This window comes from Microtus pennsylvanicus, chromosome 13 (assembly GCF_037038515.1).
Source record: "Microtus pennsylvanicus isolate mMicPen1 chromosome 13, mMicPen1.hap1, whole genome shotgun sequence".
Lineage (NCBI taxonomy): Eukaryota > Metazoa > Chordata > Mammalia > Rodentia > Cricetidae > Microtus > Microtus pennsylvanicus.
Window position 1 is genome coordinate 19,276,941 of NC_134591.1, and position 12,818 is coordinate 19,289,758.

At 38.8% G+C, this 12,818-nt stretch overlaps 1 protein-coding gene across 15 annotated transcripts in view; it reads right to left on the reverse strand.

The window, feature by feature from the left end:
- The window catches only part of Mpdz (multiple PDZ domain crumbs cell polarity complex component), a 151,852-nt gene that overhangs the window by 23,703 nt on the left and 115,331 nt on the right, over window positions 1-12,818 (reverse strand). For all 15 annotated transcript variants that reach the window (XM_075946660.1, XM_075946657.1, XM_075946669.1 and 12 more), the window contains 4 exons: window positions 12,381-12,543; window positions 10,535-10,731; window positions 9,394-9,485; window positions 9,051-9,141 (listed from right to left, as the gene is read on the reverse strand). In XM_075946660.1, coding sequence (XP_075802775.1) covers window positions 9,051-9,141; window positions 9,394-9,485; window positions 10,535-10,731; window positions 12,381-12,543 — 543 coding nt within the window. The remainder of the gene's footprint in view (window positions 1-9,050; window positions 9,142-9,393; window positions 9,486-10,534; window positions 10,732-12,380; window positions 12,544-12,818) is intronic.

The following is a 12,818-nucleotide window of genomic DNA, read 5'->3' on the forward strand; positions in this document are numbered from 1 at the left end:
TTAAATGCAAGTATTATTTAATCAAGATTATTTCATGTTATCTATTAGTTCTATTTTAATATCTGATGGTAGTGATGTATGTTTTATACTAAAATGCTTGGGAGGTGAGATTGGACAGTAATTGTTTTTGTAGCATAACACACACGGATGGCTCTGATATCTATTTTAGTTTACTCCATAATGGAGTCCAGTAGAGGCCTGCTCTCTAACAGAAAAGACGCCATGCAACTTTCTCCACAAGTTATGGTAAGTATTCAGAAATTATTAAATGCTTTCCATAAAAGTCATTAAGCTATAAAATTTAAGGGACAGAGTTTGTGCAATATAAAAATATGCATTTGCCATATATAACTTTATAACTTGCCCATCTTAGATCCTACAAGGAAGCAGCTTAAAGCAGACTATGATTTCTTCATCGTCTTACACTTGAGTAAGTCCTCGGCTCAAATATTCATTGAAGGAAGACTGAATCCTGCCCCGACTTCTGCTACTGGTAATCCCATGGCTCCTCTAAGTTTAAGCTCTTCTGTCTCTGCTATCTTCTTTTATTATTCTTGGACACAAATTCAAAGGTTTCTCAATTCGAACAAAAATTACCATCAAAATGTAATTCTTTGTGACCCTCTCTAACTGTACCTGCTCTCTCTTTGGTGTCATTTGCTCTCCCATCATCACCCAGTTGTAGGACCAAGGGGGATCTATCTCTATCACTGCCTTGTTCTTGGACTGCTCTGCAGCATCTCTGGCTATGGGACCCACTGTGCTCTTCTCCACGGCTCTGCTGTACAAGGACCTACTTGGTGTAGGAGGTCCTTCTGTTTATGTGTTGTGTTCATTGGTTAATGAATAAAGAAACTGCCTTGGCCCTTTGATAGGGCAGAACTTAGGTAGGGACAAACAAGTGGCCCTCTCCTTGCAACACCTACTGGTTCTTTCGCCCTTTGTGATTTTTTTTCACCTTCTTCCTTAATGTTCATATTGCACAGGCTGCCCGTTGCTCTCTTCTCTTCTAATGTTCTTTGCAAGCCAGTATTCTCAGCCCCCAGGGCCAACAAATACAATATGCTCTGTGGGGAGTTGCCTCTAAATACCACACCACATATCGGAATGTACCCTGTTGCAGGCTTTCCCAACCTGCAGCCTGGCAATGATGCAAGTGGAAAAAGCCACAGCACTAGTAAAAGCACAAGCGGTCCACAAATGGTCTCAGTTCCCAACAGGCAGCCTGTCGTAGCCAGTGGGATGGTTAGGGAAAGATAAAGCTCCTCCTTCATAGACTCACAGTTAGAGAAGTCTGCTATTTTAATCACTGTTTCCTTCTTTACCCAAACCATCAAACTGTTCAAGAAAAGGCTACTGAATGAAAACTTCACAACTCTTTTTCTCAATAAATGTATCTGTGTGGGCATGACTATTATTGGATTAGGTCTAAAACCTCTGAGGTGAACTCTTCTTCCCTTACTGTACTAGGAAGTCTTCATTGGATTTTCTCCTGAACTGCTTCTGTTTCTGTAATTCCTTGAACTTCGTTTCTCAACCCTGAAATGCCTGATAGTATATATTTTAAAATTATAACTATGATTCATTTATGTAGAGGGCATAAGGTCTCCTGTTCACAGATAAGCACTAGAAAAACTAGGAATGTTGAACATATGACTTGTCTCCTCAACAGAAGAGAGCTGTATGCCTGCTCTATGCACAGGAAGCTAGAAGTTGATGTTGTTAATAGCCTAGAAATCTGTGCTATTTGTAGGGCCTGGCCACACATGCATGCCCCAGACTATTGTTTACTCCATATTCTTCCTCCCTACATCTTTATCTTGAGTATTGCTTCTCAGCCAATAGAACCCATACTTAGGGAGATGTCACGTGTACTTTATAGCCTGGTGATCACTATGCTTTCTTGGTTCAAAACCACACCAGTCCTAGGCTCTTAAGCTAAGCTATAAAACCCACTTCTTGGTAGAAGTCACGTGAACTTTGCAAAAGAATTTTGATATAGTCACACCTTAAGCTTTATTGTCCACACAGGGTTGAGATAACTGTTACCAGGAAGTGTTTTTCCAAAATTGTACTGTACTTAATTAAATATGTTTAAAATAAACTGACTAGTGTCGGACACCAGAGGTTTGAATCAGCCCAACTAAGTTGTGTTAAACTGCGTTCCTTCCTGTATCACAGTTCCTTTCTCCGTCAGCAGTAGACCCTCCCTCCACACACACATTTAAAACAGAGTTTTCATAATGATGGAAGCTGAAATGGATGGGCTTCACAGTGGTTCTCATGATCTGAGCATGTCTCCTTTCTCAGTGTCCCTTTCTCACCACTCCACATTACTTTCCCCCATGCCATTCAGTAACAATATTTGCAGGTTCAGGTAGTCGCTAGAGCATGTGCTTTTCCTTAGCCTATGTATTCTACCCACAGTGCTTTTGTCCCCTAATGCCCCACCATAATCTTCACATGTAACTTCCCCATAAAGTCTCTCTCTAGTGCAGATCACACCAAACTTTTCCTCACATTACTGCATATGCAGGCTCTTCAGGTGGCCTCTGCAAAAAGTACTGTGCTATTTGGTGGTAGCAACTTGAACATTAAGGTCATACCTTTAGAGAGGACCAAAAAGTGAGTGATCACCTATACAGTGGGGAGTGGGGCACACTACGCTCTATGCCCTCACTATTGTAGCAAAACCCCAGGCCCCTCCCATACGTGCCTCAGCCTGTCAGATAAGCTGCAGGTAGGCTGCTCCAACACCCTCAACCCATCGACTGAACCCTGTAAAATACAAGCCCTGCTCCACCCCCAAACCCTCCAATCCCCCATCACCTCAGAAGAACTCTGAATCACAGACGGTGACTGCACAGAGAGGAAGAAGAGAGTGGACCAAGAAAGACCTCAGCAGTTACACAGCTGTTAGACACACAACAACAGTACAGAGTAGATCAAGAAAAGCTCTCAAAGACACAGAGAACAATGGAAAAGATTGGCCCAAGAGGCAAAGAAATTGCCTGCACCAATTGAGGGAAGAGATGGGTAGGCGCCAATGCAAGAATTCATTCAACAACCTGAAAAGCAACACAGTACATCAGAACCCAGTGGTCATACAATAGGAAGACTTGATCATCCTAACCCAGAAGAAGCAGAAGAAAATAATTTTAAATGTAATGTTGAGAATGATGGAGACCTTTAAAGAGAAAATAAAAAATTCCTTTAAAGAAATTGAGGATGGGGCTAGAGAGATGGCTCAGCAGTTAAGAGCATTGCCTGCTCTTCCAAAGGACCTGAGTTCAATTCCCAGCAACTACATGGTGGCTCACAACCATCTGTAATGAGGTCTGCTGCCCTCTTCTGGCCTCCAGGCATACAAGCAGACAGAATATAGTATACATAATAAATAATAAAAAAAGAAATTGAGGAAAAGACAAAAAAAATTGGAAGAAATCAATAAATCTCTTAACGAAACCCAGGATAACCAAGAAAAGCAATCAAACAGTGAACCAAACAGTCCAAACAGTTCAGACTTGAAAACTTAAATAGAGGGAAAAAGAAAAGGTAAACCTAGGTAATTCTGGATATGGAAAAATCTAGGTAAACAAATAGGAACTACAGATCTGCAAGTATAACCAACATAATAAAAGATCTAGAAGAGCGAATCTCATTTGTTGACGATACTATAGAGGAAATATACTCATCGGCCAAAGAAAATGTTAAATCCAACAAATTCTTTACACAAAATATCCAGGAAATATGAGACACCATGAAAAGACCAAAACCTAAGAAGAAGGAGAATAACTCCAGATCAAAGGCACAGAAAATATATTCAGTAAAACCATAGAAGAAAACTTTCCCAAACTTAAGGATAAGCCTACAAAGGTACAAGAAGCTAACAGAACACCAAATAGACTGGACCAAAAAAGTCCCCGTGCCATATAAAATCAAACTGAAAAACATACAGAAGAAAGATTATTAAGAGCTACAAAGGAAAAAGGCCAAGTGACATATAAAGGTAGATTTATCAGAATTACACTTGACTTCTCAATGGAAACCAGGAAAATCAGAAAATCCTGGACAGATGTGCTGCAGACATTAAAAGACCATGGATGTGAGCCCAGGCTTCTATAACCAGCAAAGCTTTCCATCACCATCAATGGAGAAAACAAGATATTCCATGATAAAACCAGATTTCAACAATACTTACCCACAAATCCAGTCCTCCAGAAAGTACTAGAAGGAAAACTTAAACCAAAGGAAGCTAATTGCACCCACAAAAACACAGGAAACAGATAACCTCCCACCAGAAAACCTCAAGAAAGGGAAACATACAATCACTACCACTGAAAAATAACAGAAATTAACAATCACTGGTCATTAATATCTTTTAATATCAATGGACTCAATTCACCTATAAAAAGACGGGCTAAGAGAATGAATACAAAAGCAGTTTCCATCCTTGTGCTGTATACAATAAACACACCTCAACCTCAAAGGCGGACATTACCTCAGATTAAGGGCTCAGAAAAGATTTTTCAATCAAATGGATCTAAGAAACAAGCAGGTGTAGCTATCTTAATATCTAACAAAATAAACTGTAGTAAAGGAGGCCTCTTGTTGGTTCCCGGTTGCTTAGACTTCTGAAATAATCACACAGAAACTGTATTAATTAAATCACTGGTTGGCCCATTTAGCTCTAGCTTCTTACTTGCTAACTCTTATATCTTGATTTAACCCATTTCTAGCACTCTGTGTATCACCTGAAGGTCATGGCCTACCAGCAAGGTTTCAGCAGGTCTGACTCTGGCAGAGGTTCCATGGCTTCTCCCTGACTCTGCTTCCTTCCTCCTAGCATTCAGTTTAGTTTTCCCTACCTTCCTAAGTTCTACCGTATCAACAGGCCTAAAGTAGCTTCTTTATTAACCAATGGTATTCACAGCATACAGAGGGGAATCCCACTTCAATAAACTTCAAACTAAAATCAATCAGAAGAGATCGAAAAGACCCTTCATACTCATAACAGGAAAAAATCCATCAAAATGAAGTCTCAATCCTGAACATCTATGCCTCAAGTACTAGAGCATCCACATATGTAAATGAAACATTCTTAAAGCTTAAATTGCACATCAAACCCCACACACTAATAGTAGGAGACTTCAACACCCACTTTCCCCAATGGACAGGTCAACCAGGCAGAAACTTAACAGAGAAATAAGAAACTAATATATAGCATGACACAAATGGAATTAACAGACATCTATAGAACATTTCACCCCAAAACAAAAGAATATACCTTCTTCTTAGCACCTCATGGAACCTTCTCTAAAATTGATCACATACTCAGTAACAAAGCAAACCTCAAAAGATACTAAAAAAAAAAAAAGGTATACCCTCCTGTATCTTATCGGATCGTCATGGTTTAACAATAGAATTCAACAACACTAATTGTATAAAGCCTACAAACACATGGAAATTGAATAGTGCTCAATTGAACCACCCCAGGTCAAGGAAGAAATAAAGAAATTAAAGACATCCTAGAAATCAACCAAAATGAAGGCACAATTTACCTGAACCTATGGGACACCATGAAAGCAGTGCTAAGAGGAAAGTTCATAGCAATAAGTGCCTACAGAAAGAAAGTGGAGAAATCTCACACTAGTGACATAACAGCACACCTGAGAGCTGTAGAATAAAAAGAAGCAGACTCACCCTGGAATAGTAGGCAACAGGAAAACAAATTGAGGATCAAAATCAATAAAATACAAAAATGAAAACAATATAAAGAATCAATGAAACAAAGAGCTAGTTGTTTGAGAAAATCAACAAGATAGACAAACCCTTACCCAAACTAATTAAAAGCCAGAGAGAGAACATCCGAATTAAGAAAATTAGAAATGAAAAGTGGGATATAACAATAGAAAAGGAGGAAATCCAGAGACTCATTAGGTTATAATACAAAAACCTGTACTCCACAAAATTAGAAAATGTAAAAGAAATTGACAATTTTTTTGGTAGGTATCACATACCAAAGCTAAATCAAAACCAGGGGAGCAATTTCAATAGACCTATAACCTGCAAGGAAATAGAAGCATCATCAAAGGCTTCCTAACCAAAAAAAGCCCAGGGCCGGATGGTTTCAGTTAGTACAGAATTCTATCAGAACTTCAAAGAAGAGCTAATAAATATACTCCTCAAATTGTTCCGTATAATAGAAACAGAAGGAACATTCCGAAACCATTTTTATGAGGCTACAATTACCCTGATACTGAAACTACAGAAAAATCAACCCAGAAAAAGAATTACAAACCAATCTCCCTCATGAACATTGATGCAAAAATATTCAATAGTATACTGGAAACCCAAATCATAGAACACATGAAAAAAATCATCCACCATGATCAAGTCAGCTTCATCTCAGATATGCAGAGATGGTTCAACATACAAAAATATATCAATGTAATCCACCATATAAAAAAACTGAAAGAAAAAACCATATGATCATCCCATTAGATGCTGAAAAAGCATTCAACAAAATCCAACACCCCTTCATGATGAAGGTCTTGGAGAGATCAGGGATACAAGGAACATACTTAAACATAATAAAATCAATATACAGCAAGCTGACAGGTAAAATCAAATTAAATGGAAAGGAACTCAAAGCGACTTCACTAAAGTCAAAAACAAGATTCAAATTTATTCAACATAATTCTTGAAGTTCTAACTATAGCAATAATGCAACAAATTGAGAACAAGGAGATACAAATTGGAAAAGAAGTCAAACTTTCACTATTTGCAGATGATATTATAGTATATATAAGTGATCCCCAAAAAATATACCAGAGAACTCCTACAGTTGATAAATATTTTCACTAATGTGGTAGGATACAAGATCAACTCAAAAAAATCAGTAGCCCTCCCATATACAAATGATAAGCTGAGAAAGAAATCAGAGAAACAGCACCATTCACAATAGCCATAAATACCATAAAATATCTTGGGGTAACACTAACCAAAGAAGTGAAAGGCCTGTTCAACAAGAACTTTAAGTCTTTGAAAAAAAAAATTGAGCCGGGCGGTGGTGGCGCACGCCTTTAATCCCAGCACTTGGGAGGCAGAGGCAGGCAGATCTCTGGGAGTTCAAGGCCAGCCTGGTCTACAAGAGCTAGTTCAAGGACAGGCACCAAAGCTACAGAGAAACCCTGTCTCGAAAAACCAAAAAAAAAAAAAAATTAAAGAAGATACCAGAAAAAAAGACCTCCCTTGTTCTTGGATAGATAGAATCAACATAATAAAAATGCAATCCTACCAAAAGCAATTTATATAGATTCAATGTAATCCCCATCAAAATCCCAACACAATTCTTAAATTACCTTGAAAAAACAATACTCAACTTCATATGGAAAAGCAAAAAACTGAGAATAGCCAAAACAACACTGTATAATAAAGGAACTTCCGGAGGCATCACCATCCTTGACAACAAACTTTATTACAGAGCGACAGTAATGAAAACAGCCTGGTATTGGCATCAAAACAGACAGGTTGACCAGTGGAATCAAATAAAAGACCCAGATTATTAATGCATATGCCTATGAACACCTGATTTTTGAAAAAGAAGCTAAAATTATGCAATGGTAAAAAGGAAGCATCTTCAACAAATGGTGCTGGCATAACTGAATGTCAACATGTAAAAGAATGAAAATAGATCCATATCTATCCCCATGTACAAAACTCAAATCTAAATGGATTTAAAACCTCAATATAAGTCTGACCCCAATGAATCTGATTGAAGAGAAAGTGGGAAGTAGCCTTCAATGGATGGGCACAGGAGACCACTTCCTAAATATGACACCAATAGCACAGGCACTGAGAACACCAATAAATAAATGGGACCTCTGGAAACTAAGAAGCTTCTTTAAAGCAAAGGACACAGTCAATAAGACAAAAGGCAGCCTACTGATGGGAAAAGATCTTCACCAACTCCACATCAGACAAAGGACTGATCTCCAAAATATATAAAGAACTCAAGAAATTAGACATCAAAATACCAAATAATTCAATTTAAAAAAAATGGGGTACAGATCTAAATAGAAAATTCTCAACAGAAGAATCTCAAATGGCCAAAAGACACTTAAAGCAGGTTCTTTCCTTAGCCATCAAGAAAATGCAAATCAAAATGACTCTGAGATACCATGTTATACCTGTCAGTACGGCTAAGATCAAAAAACACCAAAGATAGTTTATGCTGGTGAGAATGTAGAGTAAGGGGAACATTCCTTCATTGCTGGTGGGAATGCAAACTTGTACAGCCACTCTGGACACCAGTATGGTGCTTTCTCAGAAAATTGGGAATCACCCGATCTCAGGACCCAGCATTGCCACTCTTGAACATATACTCAAAGGATGCTCGATCATATTAGAAGGACATTTGTTCAACTATGTTCATAGAAGTATTATTTGTAATAGCTAGAACCTGGAAACAACCTAGATGCCCCTCAACAGAAGAATGGATAAACAAATGTGGTACATTTACACAATGGAGTACTACTCAGCAGTAAAAACAATGACATCTTGAAATTTGCATGCAAATGGATGGAACTAAAAAAAAATCATCAGAGTGAGGTAACTCAGACACAGAAAGATGAGCATGGTATGTACTCAACTAATAAGTGGATACTAGTTTAAGCATACTGCTAGCTAGCTCTTATATCTTAAATTAGCCCATTTCTTTTCATCTGTATATGGCCACGAGCTCGTGGCTTACGGGGCAAAGTTCAGTGTCTGTCTCCTCCAGGGGCTACATGGCGTCCCATTGACTCCACCTACTTCCTCTCCCAGCATTCAGTTCAGTTTTCCCACCTAGTTCTGCTCTACCCTGACATAGGCCCAAGCAGCTTCTTTATTCATTAACCAATAAAAGCGGCACATATATAGTAGGACATCTTACATCAAAGAAAAAAAGATTATACCTTATCTTTGAAACCCCATATGTTTTATAACAGTTAGCCAAATTAATGAGGTGTATCAATCAAATCTTCTTAGAAAAAAATTACAGATACCTCCTTATTTTGAGGACTTTCTGAGACAGAAGGCAGAGGGTCTGCTGCATTTCCAGGACATACAGCCATCTGGTTCACTGCATCCTCATTTCTAAAAGAATGCAAGAATTTATCAGTCCATTATATCATGATATTATTCCATCCTCTATCTTGAAGAGTCATAAAGATTAAAGATTATTGGGAACAAAGTCTCTCTAAAACTGAAATTATATTATATACATAGAGTGTGTTTATGTATGCATGCATGTGTATATATGTATGTTTTCTTTTCACTGAAGATAATTCAAAGGTGAAATGCTAACCAAGCATTTTGTAAAAAAAAAAAAACAGAGAAGATGCTCACCTGATAAAAATTATTTTTACTTTAGATGGAGCACATTTAATGATCGATGAAGCATTCTGATGACTTCTGCCATACAATATTTGGCCATTGATCTATGAGGAATAAGTATCATTAGTTCAACCTAAAGTTCTTCATTTCTTTAGTTTTTATCTCTTGTCTAGCTATTAAAAAGGAAATTGCTCTCTTTATCGTATTATATCCATTTTTCCTATCCAGAACACAAACAAAAATTTGGAGGATGAATATACAGGCTCTCACATACAAAGCTGTCATTAAGGTGACATACATGAACTCTGATAGCTCTGGGCAGTTTGTGAAAACACCATGTTGACCAAATAGGGAGAGAGGACAATTTCCTGACAGACAAGGGCTCTGTCGCCTTCAAAGACCAACTGGGTAAGCTCACTGCAACATCTATCACTTGGTCTTAAGAAGCATGTCCTGGGAAAAGGGTATTTAAATTTCTGCCAAGGGGGCTCAGGGCACAGCAGCAGACTGAAAGCAGCACAGCACTCTACAGAAAGGAATCTGCCAGCCCAGGTGTCCAGTCCTTGAGCCACTGCGACCAGAGCTAGTCTAGACAGCAGAGGTATACAAACACATGGAAGAGCACCAAGGCAGTGTAAAGTCATGCTGATCCTGCGTCAGGATGCAAGGAAAAAGCAAAGTCTGAACACTATAAAGTGCAGTCTGTAGAGCTATTTTGTCTGGCAGGCATAGTTACTGCATGCATTAGCCGTGACTGACCTCATTGCACCTTGCCCCCAATACTTATTTCATTAGGGATTCAACATCCAGAAGGTCCAGTGGGTGAACATCATTACTGTGGAATGCTTGGTCATTTGGCATTTCAAAAACTCGTAGTAAAAATAAGGCACACACACAAAAATGTTTTTGAAGTGTGATTTTTATTGCTATCTTGGGGCAAAAACTGTTTCTGGTACTGCACAGTCGTGACCTTTAATTTGAGTTAATGGGACACAAACTGTGTTGGAGAGATTTGGTGTGGAGCCAAATTTGCTGCACTGCAGCAGTTTTATTGGGCAATGGATGGTTTTGTTAGTCACTGCACAGTGTCTGGGTGACTTTCTGGAAACCGATGTTGCCAAGAGCAAATTTGAAACTGTCTACCAGCACCTACCTCTAGAAGCTCATCAGCAATCTGAAGTCGGCCATCTCTTCCTGCTGCTCCCGTGGGATCAATCCCCACTATAAACACACTCATTCTGGTTCGGTCTTTGTTCCCAGCAAGACTTAGACCCAAACCGCTATGACCTTTCTCCAGCTCAATCATGTGGAGCTGGCCTGTTAGAGTTCCATAACGCTCTTGGATATTTTCTACACGTAACAATAAATGCATTTACAGTTAATTCACAGCCAAATGCTTTACTATAAAACTTATTTTGATTTATCTTACAAGACATTATTTGCTTCAAAATGATTTATGGCATTTAAAAATTAGATGCGCTGCTTGGACATCAGGTTTGTTTTCTCAGAATAACCAATCTGAGAGACTTCATTCACTGAGGGTATGTACAACATAACGTGAGACTAACCAGTTCACCTTGGGGGCATATTAACCAGTTCTCCATGCTGGCACTGGGTCCAAGAGAAGTGATTCAAATTTATAAACTCTCAGAAGCCTATGATTAAACCAGAAAAACCAACTGATCACTTGGGGAGGAGAACAGGGCTAAAGTACCTAGAATACTTTTGTTTACTGGGCAGTGGAAGCTTCTCCATCAGAGGAAAATCTGTACCGTGTGTCACATCATTCTTGGCAACTACTCAGAAGGAAGGGAGTGGGCTTCCCTGGTGTACAGAGCCATCAGGCCAGGGCAAGTCAATATGCCTGTCTCAGTTTTAAGTAATCTGCCCTGACTACTCGATACCAGCTATCTTGCTCAATAGTTTGTCTACCAAAAACCCATGCCAGTGCCACCTGATTTGCCTAGCCCTGTTGTCCATGTCATCTTAGGAACCTGGCCCTGATGAGCAAGTCAATCATCTCACATGAATAATCATAAGTTCTTATTTTAAGCCATTATGTTTTGTAGCAACCTGATTTCAGAAACACACAACCACCTATAAGATTGGGTAACTTTGACTAGGTGATCATATTTGATCAGTCATCTCTTAGAAAAATACTACAGGGCTAACGATTTGCACTTATGTTGATACTTTCCCACAGCAGTTAAATAAACATCTCTGGAACCCTTTCACAATTAACCAGAGTAACTTTCATGTTCTGTGCACTGTAGACTTTTTAGAACCCATGTTCAGTTTTTGGCACCCTTAGAGTGTTCCCATCTACCTGTAACTCCAGTTCCTGAGAACCTGGGACCCTCCTAAAATTACCCAGGGTTCCAGGCGTATATGTGGTACATACACATGCATTCAATCAAACAAATAAATAGAACACAATTTTTAAAATGAAACTTTTTAACTTGATGGCACATTTATGACTTGTGGCTCATTTGTTTACATGGGCACTGTGTCAGCATTTCTCAGTACTACCTAATGTAGTATTAATAGCCCAAGAGACCTGCATTCAAAACTTGAGACCACTTCTCAGATGCTCAAACAGTTGATCTTAATATTTATATTGTCACCATTCTAGTACTCCAAACACCAGAAGCTCAGGGCATAATGCTAATGACAATCAGATTGAGGAATATAAGGCCTGTGAAGGGCAGTGGCTGTTCAACAGAGTCAATCTAGTACTGGGTTCCGAGAGATCCTCTTGACAGCTGTAATTTTCATCTGAGAAGCAAGAAAGCTTTATGAGAAATGCGCATTTAATGTAAAGGAGGAATACGATATCATGCCTCAGGAATGCATGTTGTATTCAAGGTAAATAAAAAGTAGTTTCCCTACATACGACTGCAGTATGTATCACCAAAGCTGGAATATTTGTTCGTACAAAACCAAACAAAAGCTATTTTAAAACTTCATATAATTAAGAGCATCACAAAAAGACAACTTACTCCAGCTGTAACCAAACTCATCCTCTTTGTCTACATCTTCTGAGACTGTGAGTGCAGATGACTGCGCATGATCACTCCCCATGTCTGGGAATACTGAAGGGGAGGAAGGAGGGACATCACACAATGAAGGCTTCTCTGACTCTGATTCTGACTGGTTGGCTGCCTGTGGGAACAAGAAGAATTCAGTGGGTATGTGCAATCTCACAGAAACGTAAAGAAAAACAAGTAAGAATATAATTCAAGGCCAGCTCTAAAATGTTCTCCAAAGGAGAGAAAGCTTATTTGTGCATGTAAGAAAGGTTAGACAGGATTCAGGTATCAGAACACAATTCATTAAATTGTTATTTGCTAATACAAACAATGAACAATTCGATTCGAAGACTTAAATGACCTAAGACAGAAAATTGTTCAAATTTACCTGTTGTGGGGGAGTAAGGA